The sequence below is a fragment of the Danio aesculapii genome, chromosome 18 (genome assembly GCF_903798145.1).
Source record: "Danio aesculapii chromosome 18, fDanAes4.1, whole genome shotgun sequence".
NCBI classification, from domain to species: domain Eukaryota; kingdom Metazoa; phylum Chordata; class Actinopteri; order Cypriniformes; family Danionidae; genus Danio; species Danio aesculapii.
Window position 1 is genome coordinate 50,128,117 of NC_079452.1, and position 19,672 is coordinate 50,147,788.

Below are 19,672 nucleotides of genomic sequence, written 5' to 3' on the forward strand. Positions count from 1 at the left end.
TCTTTTTTTTTTTTTTTTTTTCTTGTTGTGTTTTGCTTTCGAGACAAATCTGCTCATAATTATAAACCTTGCTGATTATAATCGCAAATTGGCAGATCATGACAGATTTAATAGTTCTTGAGTTTCATGTCATCGTTATTATTGCATTGCTGTACAATTTCTGGCAAGTATAGATAAGTATGTAAAAAAAGTACAAATATTTTGGCACAACATGATGATGTATACTGTGAAATGAATGAATGTTTACTACATTTAATTTTTATTACTATTTGTGTTTTCTGTAAAAAAAAAAAAGAAGATATTTTGAAGAATGTCTTTTGTTTTTGTTCATACAGTGTTCAGTGTTGTTTGAAGCATGACGTTGTTCATTTTTATGGTTCCTCAGAAGATAGTAAGTCATGATTAGGCCCACACGGAATCTGCGTGCACAGAAATCTTTTTTTTTAGCCCATCATTGAGTCTATTTATTTACTAGTGTTAATGTGTGTAAATTTATATTTGTCCAGTTTTTAAATACATTTCACAAATATTATTGACTAATGTGAAAATGTTCATTTGATTTATTTACTTGACATTTTGTAAAGTAATATGTTCTGTCTTAAGTAGATATGTTATATAAGAGACTTGCTTTGTTTACCAAATAATTTGATTGGATTTGCATTGTAAACATTAAATAAAAGTTAGATTTTTAAATTACATTTTTATTTCATATATATATTTTTTGTTGTAATACCCCCAAAATCATTCTGCAGAAACGCGCTGATTTCACCGCAGAAATAGCAAAAAATGGCCGCATGTTCTGTCTGGACCTAGTCATGATCAAATAATCTTTGTTGGACTTTATTTGTATTTAATGTAAAAACAAAAATAAATCAAAATAAATAGCTGTACTGTAAAGTATGTGTAAGTACACAAAATGATGGTTGAGTAATATTTTTTGTTTTTTTTACTGAACCGTGATATACTGGACAAATTATGGCAGTGTTTTTAATTCAATTAAATTATGGGTATCACTTTATTTTGATGATCCCTTTAGTTTAACACATTTTGTTTAATTTAAGTTACATTGCATCTACATGCTAACTAATTCTTATTAGAATAAAAGTAGACTGTTAGGTTGGGTTTAGGGTTAGGGTTAGTGTAAGTTGACATGTACTTGCAAATTTTCTTATAGTCAGTTAAATGTCTGTTGAAGGAGCAGTATCAGCAGATATTAAGCAGACAGTCTACTAATACTCAAATGAGTATTAATTGGCATGTAGTTGAAATGAAACTTTTAGTCATCAAAATAAAGTCTTACCCAATTATGTTTAGAGACAAAAGTCAGTTCAAAAAATACATCTGAACTAATGGTGTAAACCATATAGAGAGGGGTATTACTTGCCATAATATGAAATGGTTTAATCACCAAGAGGTCCCATTAATTATTTTTTGATCAATAATTATAAAGATATTTTGCACATGACGCTGTTTTTACAGTAATTATAACAAAATAAAATGAACTATGATAAATTAACTATTAGATTATAATAACATATTCAGCTCTCATTCATTGTTGAAATTTGCAAAGGTATGAACAGTACTTTTTTGATCATTGGTTTTAATGACAGATTTACGTCTACAAAAACAGAAGCCAAAAAAATAAAACAAACGAATAAATAACAGGGTGTGAATATGGTAAAATCTGAAAACGTGGTAAAAATAAGGGCTTTTCTTTTTCTGGATTGCTTTTCAAAACACTGTGTGGTTCAGGGAAGTTGGTTGGTTGCTGGTCAATTGGTGCTTTTTAAAACACTATCATTTGGGTTTATGGAAGGTGGTGGGTGAGGTTGTCGGTTGGTCAGTCAGTCAGTCAGGATTTACGCGAGAAGAGCAGACGCGAGAGAAATTTGAGATTTCATAAAGTGTCTCTCTTGTGGATTTGCGAAAATAAAAACTGCAAAAAAACACAAATGGTTAATCACCAAGAGATCCCATTAACATCTTTTTGATCAATATTCTAAAGATATTTTACACATGACGCTGTTTTTACAGTAACTATAACAAAATAAAATTAACTTTAATAAATTAACTATTAGATTTTAACAATAACATATTCGGCTCTCATTTATTGTTGAAATTTGCAATGGAATGAACAGTATCATTTGTTTTCATAACAGATTTACGTCTAATCCAATATTAAACCAGACACCACAAACAGGTGAAGTAAAACATGGTGAAAGTATAGGCTTATAAAGTGCACACATTTAGATAAATGCTGTTCTCTAGAGTTCATTTCTCAAGCCGTGGACATTTAACGACTTGCCTGAGGTAAATGTAATGCATTGTGACATATTGTTTACAAGCTGCAGTGTTTTATTGACGTCTTTCCGTGACTGAAACACTGAAATGTTCATTCATGTTTGTTTTCTGCTGTAACTATAACATCAAAACAGCATTCATTGTTTATTCTCTTGCTTAAATGAACCCAATTTTAAATATTAGATCTTTAATGTAAAAAGTAGCCAAACGATGATTATTGGACAGTAGCAGACGCGCTATATAGGGCTAGGATGTCACACTTTTTCTTTATTGTACATATTTTCTTTTGTTTGTATAAGTAGGTAGGAAGTTAGGTTTAGTATTGGATTTTTATTTCTGTTGTTTTTTTTTTTTTTTGTAAGGTGCAGGTAGTTTTATTGTGGGTGTTTAGGTAGAGTGTGCTTTTTGTTTGTTATATTTGGCGGGTCCTCTCCGAGGTATAGGCTTCAAATTTTGTGAATTTTATTTGTCAAGTGTATTATTTATGTTATGTCTTTGACCCTAGACCAGTGACGTAACAATATCTATGACTGTTTTGCTACCACTTTATAACAGGTGGCCTTAATTAATATGTACTTACACTAACATTATTCGTTTGTTACAATGTACTTATTGTGTAAATAAAAGTTTTTACATTGTACTTATGGTTGATTAAACATTACATCTGTAATTAATTTCTGTAATTACAACAAAGGCTCATTCTGAAAACGTAGCCCTATATAGATTTCTGGAGATTGCGAATTATGTAGCCAGAGGAACGTATGGCTGCATTTTGTCTTTAAAACGAACGCTACAGAGTGGTATGACACGGTTCCTTTTTGCACTTACCAACTGATCGCTTACCTCAGTGTGGACGGCTTTTTCGCTGTTACCAGTTTGTCCAGTGGCTCATTGCGTACGTCTGGGATTTGAAACACAGAGAGGAGGTCGACCATGACAACGGTGTTTGAGTCTGGTGAAGAATGGTTCTAGAACGGGGGTAAGACAAAAACAAAAGCCAAAAACCGAATAAATAACAGGGTGAGAATATGGTAAAATCTGAAAACGGGGTAAAAATAAGGCTACCACGAGGGCTTTTCTTTTTCTGGATTGCTTTTCAAAACACTGTTGGGTTCAGGGAAGTTGGTTAGTTGCTGGTCAATTGGTGCTTTTTAAAACACTATCGGTTGGGTCTAAGGAAGATGGTGGGTGAGGTTATCGGTTGGTCAGTCAGTCAGTCAGGATTTAAGCGAGAAGAGCAGACGCGAGAGAAATTTGACATCTCATACAAGGTGTACAAGGCGGCCTCTGGTGGATTCGCGAAAGTAAAAACTGCAAAAAAACGTATCTCCTAGTACATACTTGGCACTCTTCACAAATGTATATAGTGGTGCTACATTCAGAATGAGCCTGGATTGGTAATTACTCTGTTGACCATCCCTTACACCTTAACCCACCTTTAAACCTACGCATACCACCAAACCTGTTTCTAACCCTACCCGTATCCCACCTAAAGAACACCAGAATTATTCTGTAATACATTATAAACACAATAAGTGCTTTGTAATTATTTTGTATGCAACTACATAGTAGCTCATGCCACCTAATATAAAGAAAGTCTTAAGTTTTAATCATGCATTAACTGAAAAGACCGATCTTAGTTTTAAGGATCAATATCCATTTGTTTTCAAAACTTTAAATCCCTGACTTGTCGTGGTTAAAACACTGTATTTGTTTGGTAAACACATTCTTACCCAACCAAAGTAAGAGCTAAATGTTATGAAAACCCCAGTCCTACTTAAATTACAGTTACACATGAACAACATAATATAAAGTTCATTTCCGGGTGAATTAGTCCTTTAACAGTGATTTGAGAACTTAACAGGTTTTTCTGGATGTCCACCGGAATGAAGAGCTTTGAACGTGAGACGACTCTACTCGTGCTGTAACACACTCTCCTGGACCTGATTAATTATAGGGAAGAAAGGTGAAGTGAGGGAGGAGGTTGAGGGATGCCAGAAGCGTTGTCATTGGAATGAGGTTTAAGCAGCCGTTTATATATCATTAGCATTGTGATTGACAGCATTAAATAATCGCGCTCTTGGCACTTTTTTTTTCTTTCTTTCTAGAACTCCACAAAGCCTACGAAGAAACTCTATTTGTTGTGAAAGCTAGAATCTGTAAGGCTGCTTGGAGGTGAGATTACTCACACGTGCACATAATGCCAGTTCACTGTAAATGTGTAAAACAAACATTGTTCCTATCAGATAGACTGACATAGCTGCTTTCTGTTATATATGACTGGAGCTGATAAGACATGTGCAGTATATCATCAGCAGAGTCAGTACAGCCAGATAATTGGGGAACAAGACTTTGTAATGAACCATCATCCATCAGTCTAGTTGCGTTTTTTTTTCCAGCGTCTCAATAACTTACATCTGTTTTTTAGATTATTATTAACTTCTTAGCCAGTGCGACCTTGACTGTGAGGTGAGTTGTATACTGTATGCATACTTCATACATACAATCAATGCTGTATATGTATAACGCATTTTATATACCATGGATCAAGTAAATCCAGTAAATCAAGAGAAATGAAAATGATCTTTCACAGCCATATATGTAGATTTTTCCAGCATGTTCTATAGTTTTAGTTTTAAAAGAGGCACAGGAGTGGCTGCTTATGGAATATTCATAACTAGTTATGTTGTAATTATTGCATAAAAAATGGCTGCAAAAACAAAAGCCATGACAAGTTGTAGCTTGCCTTTTTTGCTAAATTTTTGTTAAATATCTTATTTTAATAGCAAGTTTAGTGCTGTATATGTATAACACATTTTATGCACCATGATAACAGATCACGTTAACTACTGATGACATATTTTTTATTTAAAATTTTGTCATCTTCACATCATTTTATATCTAGTTTTTGCTTTAAATAGCTAGAAACATGCCATATTATTATACTATTTTATGTGTTTTTTTTAAGAAAACATGGTACAAATGTAAAGTATGGTGGAATAACACTTATTTTCAGTCATATAAAATAGCTATATATGTAGATTTTTTTTCCCCCAGCATGTTGCATAGTTTTAATCTTAAAAGAGGCACAGGGGAATGGCTGCTTAATCGTAGTCAATGCATACAAAAAAGCATTGCTGCAATGACAAAACTCATGTCATTGCTTGTTATTGCTTGCCTTTTTTGCTAAGTATGTGTATTAATTAACTATCTTAGTTAAAAAAGCAAGTTTAGTATACGTTGTTACAAGGATATGTTGATGCTTAAATTAAACTTAACCATCAACATAATAAATGCAAATAAATAAAGAAAGCACATTTGTGATTTTTCATTCTACACTCACCGGCCAATTTATTAGGTTTTACTAGTACCGGGTTGGACTCGCTTTTGTCTTCAGAACTGCCTCAATCCTTCGTGGCATAGATTCAACAAGGTACTGTAAATATTCCTCTGAAATTTTTGTCCATATTGACATGATCGGCTGCACATCCATGATGCGAATCTCCCGTTCCACCACACCCCAAAGGTGCTCTGTTGGATTGAGCTCTGGTGACTGTGGAGGCCATTTGAGTACAGTGAACTCATTGTCATGTTCAAGAAACCAGTCTGATATGATTTGCGCTTTATTGCATGGTGTGTTATCCTGTGGGAAGTAGCCATCAGAAGATGGGTACACTGTAGTCATAAAAGGGATGGACATGGTCAGCAACAATACTCAGGTAGGCTGTGGCATTGACACAATACTCAATTAATGGGCCCAAAGTGTGCCAAGAAAATATCTCTCACACCATTACACCCCCACTACCAGCCTGAAACGTTGACACAAGGCAGGATGAATTCATGCTTTCATGTTGTTGGAATTCTGACTCTACCTTCTGAATGTCACAGCAGAAATTGAGACTCATCAGACCAGGCGACTTTTTCCAGTTTTCTATTGTCCAACTTTGGTGAGCCTGTGTGAATTGTAGCTTGATTATTTCTGTTTTTAGCCAACGGGAGTGGCACCCAGTGAGGTCTTCTGCTGCTGTAGCCCATCCGCCTGAAGGTTCGACATGTTGTGTGTTCAGAGATGCTCTTCTGCGTACCTCGGTTGTAACGAGTGGTTATTTGAGTTGCTGTTGCCTTTCTATCAACTTGAAACAGTCTGGCCATTCTCCTCTGACTTCTGGCATCAACAAGGCATTTGCACCCACAGAACTGCTGCTCACTGGATATTTTCTCTTTTTTTAGACCATTCTCTGTAAAATCTAGAGATGGTTGTGCATGAAAATCCCAGTAGATCAGCAGTTTCTGAAAAACTCAGACCAGCCTGTCTGGCACCAACAACCATGCCACGTTCAAAGTCACTTAAATCACCTTTCTTCCCCATTCTGCTGCTCGGTTTAAACTGCAGCAGATCATCTTGACCATGTCTACATGCCTAAGCGCATTGATTTGCTGCCATGTGATTCGCTGATTAGAAATTTGCAATAACAAGCAGTTGGACAGGTGTACCTAATAAAGTGGCCGGTGAGTGTATATTCAAATAAATACTATGATTTTGAAGAAAAAATAAGTATACTGAATTAAAAAAAGTTATAATAAACTGTGGGAATATTTCACAATAGCTCAAAATGACCTTATTTTTTTTAAAACTCTGTATCACATATATGTTTGTGTGGAGTACATTTTATAACTAGAAATGTTCTATAATTCTATAGTAAATTGTCATTCTATTTTCGGCTCATGAACAATTAGATTCAAAGCAGGCCTTGTGAATCAGGGCCAAATGACATCCTCTCTCCTATATCTCTGTTCAAGACACTACCACTCCAGCAGTGTGCCAGACCATCTCAGGGAAATAAACAGAGACTCACGATCAACAAAACACACTCGTGCTGTAATAGAGTTCTGGCTAGTGTGACACAAGTCATTCAGCGCTTCACCCAGTCAGTCTGCGCTGCAGGACCGTAGCTTGTCTATGTCTGTTAAGTTGACAGAAATGTCATGACACAGTGCATTACGCTTCTGGACCCGCAGTCTCTGAGACGGCATGACAGCTCACAAATACGATTTAGAGCAACAAGCCTGGATACATGTAATTACGTTGTGCTATGTTTGGATAAGCAGAACAGTATTGTTATGCGCACACAAACACAGATAAAGCCCTCAACTTCAACCATGTCAATTTTCAATCAAGGAGCTTGTAAGGCTCGGGATGGTTAATCCGAATGTTTTCATTTCAGTTTGACTGATTAAAAAAGCAAACAAATAAGAAAGCGTTTGGTTTTAATCTCTGGAGTTTGAAATTGTTCATGGGCAGTGAATGGAATGTGATTTTACAGCTTGGCGCATTGAAAATTGTTAATCCCTCTCTTTTTTTTGTCTTCGTAGTTTCAGCCTAACACGAATCAACCTGCAAAACTCTCATTGTCATAGCATTTCGAAACACAATTCCATCAGCAGGTTTTGAATATGCCCAAAACGCACAATATGCAGCGCATGCCGTGAGGACAAACGTCGAAGGATAAGCCAAGCGCTTTTCCTTCCTGCTGGGGGTCATGGTGGCTGAGAAAGAACAGTGCCGGTCTCACAGTCCCGGTGTCATGCGGTATAGGGAAATGTCTGATTTTGCCTGCCTGTTGTCAGAGTTTCCTTCTGTGGACAGACAGCGTGATCTCACTCCTAATAGAGACCTGCAGACACCTAAACACCCGTTTCTGTTCAGCCAGTAATTATAGTGTTTATTTCCTATGGGTCAGTCGCAGCCTCCTGGTCATCAACTTCCACATCTTTTTGCTGGCATGGTGTGGCTACAAAGAGCGGCGTGCTCTTTCTGCCTCTCTGGAGGAGAGAGTTTCTGCCCTCCCTCAGCGTCTCTCAGATGTGAGATGTGGTTGCATAGGCATTTTCTATTTACGTGTTCATCTGTGTCCATGCTGGACGGAGATGATGAATGCTTCCTCTGAGAGCTGGCCGGCTCTTTGTGGGCAGGTTAGCAAGGGGAGACAGGGACAGAAGAGGGAGCGGGGGCGACTTTCGGGCTCCCCGGGGGCAAGCTGTGCTCTGAACCTTCTTGACTTGGCTTCCACGCACTCTCTCTCACGTGTGAATTGCCTCATCTTGCCCAGAGGATTTAAACTAATGTCAGCCCAAGACTGGGTGCACTCTTAATCATCTTAGGAGCGAGAGCTGGCAACAGCAGGGGTTGTGAGAGGGGAGAATCAGGCCTGCTTGCTGTCTCCTGAGACGCCAGGATTGTGTCCTAGGTTGAGAGATGCAGACAGAGTGATATGTGGGAAGGAGGGAATGGAGTAAAGAAAACAGAACGAGATGACCGAAGAGACATTATGCACCGTGTGCATTCTCAAACCAGACAGATGACTTTATGACCCGCTTATTGGTGTCATATTGGCTTACCTGCTAAGGCTTGCTGCTCTTTAAGCCTGAAGTCAGCAGGAAGCATCCACATGCTTTTCGTCTTTACTTATTAGGTTGTTTGCTTTCGCTCTGTTAACTGACTCTGTCAGAGAGTTGTCAATCAGCTGTGTAACTGCAGGGATGTCATTATGATGCTCGGTAAAGATTGTCTGCATATTAGAGAAAGCTCTGGTGGGAGGTTTGATAGTTTGCATTTTTTGGAGGATACGATATGTAAAAACAAGGCTTTAAACTGGAAATGTCTAAATAAGCAGCAGTTAAAAACTAAAATCATTTGTTTTATATGATACTAGGAATTTAGTATTATTAGATTTGCATTATATATTCAAAATGATCAGCCCTCCTGTAAAATTTTGATTCTTTTAAAAATATTTCTGATGTGCTGTTTAATGGAGAAACTATTTTTTCAACACGTTTCCCAACAATATTTTAGTAACGAATTTCTTTGTCTTTGCTATGATGACAGTTGAATAATATTTTTTCTATTTTTCAATATACTAATATTCAGCTTAAAGTGCAATTAAAAGGCTTAACTAGGTTATTATGTTAACTAGGAAAGTTAGAATAATTAGGCAAATCTTTTGACAACAGTGGTTTGTTCTGTAGGCAATTGAAAAAAAAAAATCTTCTGGGTGATAATATTTTGACCTCTAACTTATTTAAAAAAATAATAACTGCTTTTGTTCCAGCCATACCAAAAGAAATAAGACTTTCTCCAGAAGAAAAACCATTATAGGAAATGCAATGTGAACATTTCCTTTGTATGGTAAACATCACTTGGGAAATAATTGAAAAAATAATATATCATTAAAATAATATAATTAATATAATAAATGAAGAATATTGACTTCAACTACACATACAGTTGAAGTCAGAATTATGAGCCCCCATGTTTATTTTTTTCCCCCCAATTTCTGTTTAATGGAGAGAAGAGTTTTTTCAACACATTTCTAAACAGAATAGTTTTATTAACTCATCTCTAAAAACTGATTTATTTTATCTTTGCCATGATGACAGTAAATAATATTTGACTAGATATTTTCAAGACACTTTTATACAGCCTAAAGTGACATTTAAAGGCTTAACTAGGTAAATTAGGTTAAGTAGGCAGGTTAGGGTAATTAGGCAAGTTATTGTATAACGATGGTTTGTTCTGTAGACTATTGAAAAAAAATATAGCTTAAAGGGGCTAATGATTTTGACCCTAAAATGGTGTTTAAAAAATTAAAAACTGCTTTTATTCTAGCTGAAATAAAACAAATAAGACTTTCTCCAGAAGAAAAAATATTATCAGACATACTGTGAAAATGTTCTTGCTCTGTTAAACATCATTTGGGAAATATTTAAAAAAGAAAAAAATCAAAGGGGGGCTAATAACGATGACTTCAACTGTATATATATATATGTAGTGCAGTTGAAGTCAAAATTACATTATGATTACATTATTATTACATATTTTACCATAACCACAGTGAAAAAAAATGCATCCTTAAATTTGAAACCATCCTGTTTATAAGATTCATGTTAACTGTTAATTGTTTTTGTTTGTTGTCTGTTAGTTTGTTAGTCTGTTAATAATAATAATAATAATAAAAACGAACATATCTGCAGTCTGTGTTTGTAATAAACAGAACAATATTTTGTGCTGATGTGGATGCTAATATAGATGTAATTAACTTTATAGTTACCATTCTTGTCAACAGGTTTTTAACAAAGGAGTTTTGTAGTGTCAAAGATTAAGGAAATATTCTATGAAAATATAAAGGATAATGAAAAAATAATGGGGAATGAGCATTGCAATTACAGACCAGACCACTATCAAGTGTTTTAGTTTTTGAGCCTAATAATAAATGTCATGTGAGTGGGACCCATATCCAGCTGTTGCAAAGAAACAGGTGTGAAGATAAGAAATCATTGTGGGTCTCAGTCTTATATCCTTCCTGCATGTATCAGGCAGTGGAACACCGTGCATTCAATTACTTTAATCTGTACCTCAGACCTGAGTTTTCACATTTACTATAACAGGTTTTTTCTTTTTGTTCTTCTTCCTGCCTTTCTTTCTTTCTTTCCCTCTTTCTGTTTCACAGGTCTTGGACACCTTGAGAAAGAGGCACAGACTGAAAAAGAGTGAGAGAGAAAGACTCGAGAAGAAAGAGTGGAGTACAATGTGCTAGGAGAGTAAAGGCAGACAAACTCTCGTGTTTTTCTGATATTCTCGGGGTGTCAGAGAGACCAAGCAGGACGCCAAGATGGGACGGAAGAAGATACAGATCACGCGGATCATGGATGAGAGGAACCGGCAGGTCAGTTCACTTTTTTTTCTACACATAATCCCACACATAATCTACACAGCAAGCATGTGTTTCTCCAAAAATATTGAGATGGTAGCTCAACAGCATTTTTGGACATCATATGTACTGTATGTTTAAAATGAGAACATTATGATCTATTAGTTCCAAATAGGTTACTGATTAATATTACAGTCTGCTTATTTATTGCCTTGGTCAGTATATGATTTTTACTTTTATTTAGAAATTATTAAAACATTTGGATCATTGGCTTGGTCGATATATGATTTTTATTTTTGTTTATACATTTAAATAGCCAATGCTGTCATTAGTAATAATTGAATGTTATTATTTCATTACATTAATAATTTATTGGGTGTCATGGTGGTGCAGTGGGTAGCACGATTGCTTCACAGCAAGAAGGTCACTGGTTCGAGCATCGGCTGGGTCAGTTGGCATTTCTGTGTGGAGTTTGCATGTTCTCCCCATGTTCGCGTGGGTTTCCTCCGGGTTTTCTGGTTTCCCCTACAGTCTAAAGACATGTGCTATAGGTGAATTGAAAAAGCTAAATTAGCCGTAGTGTATGTTTGTGCATGTGAGAGTGTATGGGTGTTTTCCAGTACGTCCCAGGGCATCCGCTGTGTAAAACATGCTGGATAAGTTGTCGGTTCATTCCGCTGTGGCAACCCCTGATGAATTTTTCAATTCAATTTAATTAAATTCATGTTTATTTATATAGCGCTTTTAACAATGTAGATTATGTAAAAGCAGCCTAACACAGTTTTAGTAAATTCCAGATTTCACAGTTAAAGTTTAGTTCAGTTCAGTGTAGTTTAAATTTCACTGCTGAAAGTTCAAACACTGAAGAATAAATCCATCGATGCGCAGCTCCACAAGTCCTGATCCGAGCAAGCCTGTGATGACAGTGGCTAGGAAAAAAAACTTCACCAAATAAATAAAGGGACTAAGCTGAAGGATAATGAACGAATGAATGTTGTTCTTTTAAACTTCTATTATTCAAACATCCATTAAATAAATAAATAAATAAATAAATAAATAAATAAATAAAAATTAAAATAAATAAAATGTAATTTGATATTGAAAGCTGTAGTAATGAGTAAATTAATAAATTACATTTAAAAGAACAAGCTGCTATTTAAAAAAAAAAAAGTGTTTTTTCTTTTAGAAATATGCCAATATATTACTGGTTTCATCGTATTTTTGGTTAAAAAAATGTTGAGAATCCTACTGGCCCCAAACTTCTAAACAGCAATATACAAGTGAAGTCAGATTTATTAGCCCCCCTTAGAATTTTTTTTTTCTTAAAATTTCCCAAATGATGTTTAACGGAGCAAGGAAATTTTCACAGTACGTCTGATAATATTTTTTCTTCTGGAGAAAGTCTTATTTGTTTTATTTCGGCTAGAAGAAAAAAAGTTGTTAATTTTTAAAAAACATTTTAAGGTCAAAATTATTAGCCCCTTTAAGCTATATATTTTTTCGATAGTCTACAGAACAAACCACTGTTATACAATAACTTGCCTGATTACCCTAACCTGCCTAGTTACCCTAGTTAAACCATTAAATGTCACTTTAGGCTGTATAGAAATGTCTTGAAAAATATCTAGTAAACTATTATTTACTGTCATCATGGCAAAGATAAAATAAATCAGTTGAATTGGGGAAAAAATAAAAAGGGGGGCTAATAATTCAAAGGGGCTAATAATTCCGACTTCAACTGTAGGTAATGAAAGGAATATTGTGTGCGTTAGATTCAATAGAACATGCATCCCTTCTTGAATCCGTGCACAGCAAACACAGCAAGCCTGAAAGACCCATTTGATTATTGCTTAGTTTGAGCCATCTGTTCATTGGCTAAACATGTTGTCCCAGCATTCCTGGATAGACACACAGCAAGAGCCATAAAAAGGGACTGGGACACATTTCCAGCCATATTTACAGACGCGGCTCCCACACACCACCCTGCAATTTAGGTCCGGAGAAGCTGATGAGGCAGACAGAGCTGGTGTGAGCCAGTCAGTGTGGCAGAGGCACACACAGAGCACAGGGTGACCGGGGTGAATTGGGGCGACTGTGGCCTCTCCCTTCTTCCCCTCTCTCTCATTCTCTTCACACTAGTGGGCTTGTGCCGGGACCCAGTAGGGCCCATTGCATTGCTCCCTGTGGTTGCAGCTGCTTGGTAGTAATTAGGAGCAGCCACTGCACCACGGCACCCTCTCATTACAAGGAGGGACAGTGAGACGTGCTGTGCCCTTCTCTCTCTCCATCTCCCTATTTCTGCTTCTGTCTCTCTCTCTCTTTTCCTGTTCTGTCCTCAGAAAAGTGCCAATGATCTGGCCAGCGACTGAGACAGACTGGAATTCACCCTTGTCTACTCACGCTAAATATAAATAACATAACGCAGCTCTGTCTGGTCACTTTCTCTGACAGCGTCGTCTTAGAGAAGGGGAAATACATGTACAAAACAGATGTGGGGCACACACAGTTCCGCTCAAACATACATGGCATGTCTAATGTCCGTTTAAAAGGGGAAGTCAATGCATTCGTCATTTTTAAAGATCTTGATTATGACCCAAGAACGCATCGGTCCTTGTCTCTCCAGCTAGACTTGATGCACCCATTCACACCCGCTCAAAATATCATTTGCACTGTCTCGTCGGTGAAATAACTTTTCTTGCCATGCTCACGGAAAGCTAATTGAGGTTTTGCTCACTCTCCTGAGGGTGATAACATAACAGCCCGTGCCCTCCTCCCTCCTTGCCCCCAGCTCTCCTCCCACCTCTCTGACAGTTACTGTGGAGGTAGCAGTTCAGCCAAGTGAGAAACTCGAATTTACAGGACAGGCCAATTATCAGCATAACACCAGGTCCTGGGTGGGATCCAAATAGGAAGGCAGGCAAAGAGAAGATGTCTACTAGAAACATCAGCATCTGCACTATCTGCCCCAGCCTACAACATCAGCAAAAAGAAAAGAAAAAAAGCGAAAGAAGGGGAAAGATTCAAGAAAGAAAAAGAAATTAGAAAGTTACTCTAAAATTGGATTTATTTTAGTCATCTGATCTTAAGCAGATATTTTTGACTTCATTGGGAAAGATAGATTTTTGTGACAGAACAGGGAATTGATAATATAGGCAAAGTGGGGGAAAGAAGGGACTTGATCAGAAAGGGATTGTGAGTGAGAAGTGAGATCATCTGAAGTCCAGAGCGCTGACTCAAAATCCAATTCTTCATGTTTAACATAAAAGAACTTGTGTCCATACAATTAAAGTCCTTTCTGTCCAGTGCCGTTTTGGACTCCAACACATTTTAATTTATACACCTTTTTCTTAGAATGTAAAATTACCCATTATGCTTTGCGTGTGTGCGTAAGGAGGATACTTTGAACTTCCGGTTGGCAGCTTGGAGCATATAAAGGGTCACATTCGGACAGCTTTGAAATGATCGTTTTAGGCCCAATCCCAATTCTCGCCCTTAGCCCTTCCCCTTACTCCTCCCCCTCATTTCACACGAAGGAGTTGGGGTGTCCAAATTATCTTTAATGTGAAGGTGTAGGGAAATTCCAAGCATCCTACCGGAAAGTTCTACAAGGATGAAAAAAGCCGAAACGTTCTTTATAGTATCATCTTTTGTGTTCCACATAAGAAAAACAGGTTTGAAAGGACATGAACGCAAGTAAATCATTTTGAGTGGTCCTTTTAAGAATTGTTTCAGCGATACGCAACAAAATTACCAATTATTCTTTGCGTGTGTGCGTAAGGAGGATGCTTTGAACTTCCGGTTGGCAGCTTGGTGCATATAAGCAGTCACATGCGGTAAGCTTTGAAACGATAGTATTAGGCCCAATCCCAATTCTACCCCTTAGCCCGTCCCCTTATTTCCCTACCTCTTGTTTTTCACATGAAGGGGTAGACGTGTCTCAATTCTCTTTATTTTGAAGGCACAGGGCTAGATAGCCCGTGAAAATGAGCGGTACAAAAATTTCCCAGAATACACCAGCTACAACAGCAAAATGGCTGCATACAGAAGTAGGGAGATGCAAAAATTTTTATTTTTTCTTATTATTAATTTTTTTTTTTAACAAACATGCATTTTATTACATTCATAACCGCGTTCGTGTTTTACCGTCATGCTTTTTAAAAAAAGCACTAAGATTAAAAAACGCTCAAGTTCACTATCTATAATCCATAATAATAACTCCTGTATAGTAGTCCCACAAAATTCTGACATTCGATGACACTTGAATATCCAGTCATAAAAGTCTGGTGGCTGCTAATGACCTTTTTACAGTGTCCAGTATAATTCTAATGTTGTTTTCATGTGTTTACATAGCCGAGTGGTCATGGTGTAAATGCACAGTACAGTTATGATCATTGCCACATTATATTGTTATAATAACATGATATATTCTTTCAGTGATTTCCTGAAGATACTGTAAATACCAAAAAAAAAAAAACACAACTATAATAACTATAGCAAGTCACGATCATCGATCTCATATGAAGCAAGAGATCATGATGACATATGGTGATGTGTGCAGGTGTTGTAGTGATGTCCCATTTCTTAGGATTAAATTCTGAAGTCCTTCCCCTTTACACTGTTTCAAGGGCCAAGGGGATTAAAAAATGCGATCAAATAGGAATGAAAAACAACATCTGCGAATCATTTACCCTTACCGTCAGACAGCATCTTGTGCCATTTTAATGGAGCCTCGTCATCGCAAAAGTGATACTTTTTAAAATTTTTTTTTTTCAAATATATAACTAACCCAAACAAATGTAATTCACCTAAATGTTTGACATACGCACATACTGTCCCACTAGCACATTGATTGAAAGAGTGGCAAAAAAAGAGAAAATAAATTGTCATTTTGCGATTTGCCATTAAATGACAGAAGAACACATACCTTGGTAAATAGTACACAATACAAACTAACTAAATGAAACATAAATGCCTCCCGATTACAATCAACATGCAAATCAGCCAGCAGAGCATCAGTAACATACTTATATTGTGTGGAAATCACATGGCTTATCGTTACATACTTTTAAAGTTTCATTTGCTCTATAATGCAGTGATCTGTTGCATGTGTGTGTGTGCACTGAAGAGCTGCTGAGTACAATATAACAGCTGACAGGTCGAGAACATGATGCTGTATTTCAGGAGAACGTTTTTCTCTCGCACTTGAATTGCATCTTACAGAAGTATAACCGCTTTAACACACACCTTCAAAATCAAAGTTGTGGATCACAAAAACACTCCGTAAGCCACTCAAAACCCTATTAACAACCATTTTCGGATCAAGATTTACCTGTTGTAAACGCTGTTAACGAAAGTTCTAAGCGTCCCACTGGAGGACGCTGGTAGCTCGCAGCAACGAAGAAAAAGGTCTATGAGGACGAAAAAACAGCCAAAACGTTGTTTACAGTATCATCTTTTGTGTTTCGCAGAAGAAAAACAGGTTTAAAAGGACATGAGAGCGAGTTAATCATTTTGGGCGATCCTTTTAAGAATTATTTCAGCGAATCGCAATACCTCCGCTTCCTTTCTTCATTGCCACATGGATGCAAGCTTGAGAGACAATACACTGCACGGTAATTAATAGCATTCTTGTCCGTCAGAATCCAAATTTCATGGTGCTCATCAGAGAGAACGGTTATCAGTGGCACACAGGCTCGGCCGTGAGTGTGGTCGACTTGCTCCGCAGAGAGTTCTTGCAGACAAACGGAGAAAGATGTAAGACCGAAAGCCCTTTATTAAAGCTTTTGCGTGCATTCGAACAAAGTTCTTCTCCCCCACTAGCATGAACCCAGTCTCCTGCTCGCTCTAGGGTGCTCTCCTCACCCTGGGGAGATGGCCATTAGCATACTGGGTCCTCTGAAAGAAGACAATTAAAATCCTTATCTGTGCGGCTGTGCCGGGAGCTATCTTTATTCATTGCAAAAGAATGAGAGAATGCCTTAAGTGGCCTAATTAAATACAGTGGCGGTACTGCACGCAGCACAGGCTTCAGCAGGGGCGTCTCGTATCATTACGAGAAGCTTTTTGGAAAGCCTGTTGACCTATCAGGATTTATTTAGAAGAGAATAGCAGGCTTTGTGAGGTCCATGATTGCGGTATCTGTCAAAACAATAGGTTGAGAGGCAAGCCGCGGGATGTTTATTGTGCAATATTATTCACCCCCAAGGGTTTTGGAAGCTCTTGGTGAGCCTCGGATCCCATTCTTCAATCGATTCGCCATGAAACTTGCCAGGAAAAGGACCGAAGGCATAACCGACGTCGATTTGGGCATTGATTGAGTGCCATCAGTGGAAGAAAGAAGCATGAATGCATTATTTTATGAGAATGAAGGCAGAGCATCTCAGCTCTCACTCGGCAGCACGCTCGCACTCTATGAAATATGGACGAGCTGGAGGTCCTGTCATGCATGCAGCCTCGTCCTTCTGGAGCTTTCCACCAAAAGCCCCTTAAGTGCGGCCTGTAGGAGGAGGAAGAAATGACAGCGAATGGAGGAGACGAAGAAGAGGAGAGGATTTGGTGAGGCTCACTGAACAGCTCAGGCTGACATGCTAATTGCAAAGCTGTGTAAGGGGGACGACTGCCATAATAGCGCAGGAGGACAGAATGATCCTGAACCCCCCTAACACCTCCCTCTCGCTCTCCACCTGTCCATCGTCCACTCAGCGCAAGCTCTGATTTCCTCTACGGCTCTTCAAGCCTGTAATTATTTGTCCTGATGATGTCGTACACCTGTCTCATTTGCAGCATGTCTGATGGTGGTAGTAACATGCTTTTGAATTACTCCCCTACTAGAAAACTTATAATTACGGCGATGGTCTCAAAGGACCCTAATGAGAGCTGCCTGTCAGTGTGAAAACAGCATCATTCCATTGTAGCTTTGATTGTGTTGTGACAGCTCTTTGATTCGCAGAGGATGGGAAGTATTATGGCGAACACTAGAGTAAAGACTCAAGGGAAGAGTTCTGCAAAATCACGTACAGGAAAACTCGAGAGAGAGAAATTGTCGCGCACAATTTCATCAGGTACATTTTGGCTTTGTTTCCATACAGTCACCATGCTTTCTCACAGCTGCGTTCGTGTGCGAGTGTGTGCGTTTGGACCTCTGTGCCTAACGACGTCCGCTGTACGCCATTAAGCAGGCTCACTAGGGGTAATTACCCAAGTCATTAAAAGTTTGATGATTTCACTGCTGGGTGGAGTATCGCCCGCCCTTGCTTTGGCTTACTTTTGCTTCCGCATGTCACATGTTCAGGAGTGCCGAACCTCGCGCTCTCCATCTTTCATCACTCTTATTTTATTTTTTTATTTTTAGTCTGAGAAAAAAGGGATGCGCATCCTTCCATCTGATCAGACTCTTTCACTCTCACTCCTAAAAGGTTCTGAAAGAACACCATTATTCTTTAATGATGAAAACATGTTTTAAAAACCAGAGGGTGGAAAAAAAAGGCTTCAGTACAAAAAAAGATGGAGTGCCCTTCTCTGATATTGGGTGTCCTTAAATGATAGGCTGTAATTGCAGCTAAAGTGGATTATTTGAAGCAAAGGGAGTTTTGTTTTTGGTTTAACTGCATTAGAGTATAGCTGTAGGTTTGTAAGGGGAAATAGTGTGGGTGGTTTTCTGTCTGTAATTCATGTTTGATGACAACAACAATGAATTGCTCTGAACAATGAAAACTCCACCCACCTCCCTTCAGTTATTCATCGTGGTGGAGGAACATAAACAACACAGAATGAAAAAAATCTTAGTAATGCACATGATCTTTATATCCAGAAAAATCTGGTCATTGATTTCTTTTCCCGTCAAGACAATTGGCCTCATTATTCATTCGAGAAACCAGATGAGCTCTGTTCATAGACCTAGTAAACTGCTTTGCTGGCTATATAATAAGTTATATAAATAAATATTAGAGATGTCCAGATCCGATCACGTGATCGGAAATCGAGCTCTATCATGGGGTTTCAGACCTAATCTGAATCGGATATTACCTCCCAATCAGGGCTCAAATATATATATATAACATAAATACTAAATAAATAACATAAATTCTTCACTTTAGGTCTTCAGTGCAACAGTAAATATAACAAAAATGTAATATGAAAACAAATATCAACTGAACTTAAAACACCCTGCAGGCAATCCCAAATTTACATATCTCACAGCAATGTTGTCGTCATCAACTTTATAATACCTTCACACCGCAGATGTACTTGCGCTTTCCGCTTAAAGCTGCTTCCGTGTTCTACTTTGCTGGCATTTAACCAATAGCATCTCTGCTAAAAAGTGATGTAATGCTGCACATGTGTTTGTGTGAAGTCAAGAAAGAGGTCTAACTTGGTGCCACCTCATAATATATATATATATAGTTAGAGTTAGACCTCTTTCTTGACTTCACACAAACACATGTGCAGCATTACATCACTTCGTTGCAGAGACTCTATTGGTTAAATGCCGGCAAAGTGGAACACTAAAGCAGCTTTAAGCGGAAAGCGCAAGTACGTCTGCGGTGTGGAGGTATTATAAAGTTGATGACGACAACATTGCTGTGAGATATGTAAATTTAGGATTGCCTGCAGGGTGTTTTAAGTTCAGGTGATATTTGTTTTTATATTACTTTTTTATGTCT

General features: G+C 37.7%; 1 protein-coding gene across 14 annotated transcripts in view; it reads left to right on the forward strand.

Moving 5' to 3' along the window:
* mef2aa (myocyte enhancer factor 2aa) overlaps window positions 1-19,672 on the forward strand; it is a 183,852-nt gene that overhangs the window by 55,036 nt on the left and 109,144 nt on the right. For all 14 annotated transcript variants that reach the window (XM_056478963.1, XM_056478961.1, XM_056478965.1 and 11 more), the window contains one exon: window positions 10,809-11,024. In XM_056478963.1, coding sequence (XP_056334938.1) covers window positions 10,971-11,024 — 54 coding nt within the window. In that variant the 5' untranslated portion in view covers window positions 10,809-10,970. The remainder of the gene's footprint in view (window positions 1-10,808; window positions 11,025-19,672) is intronic.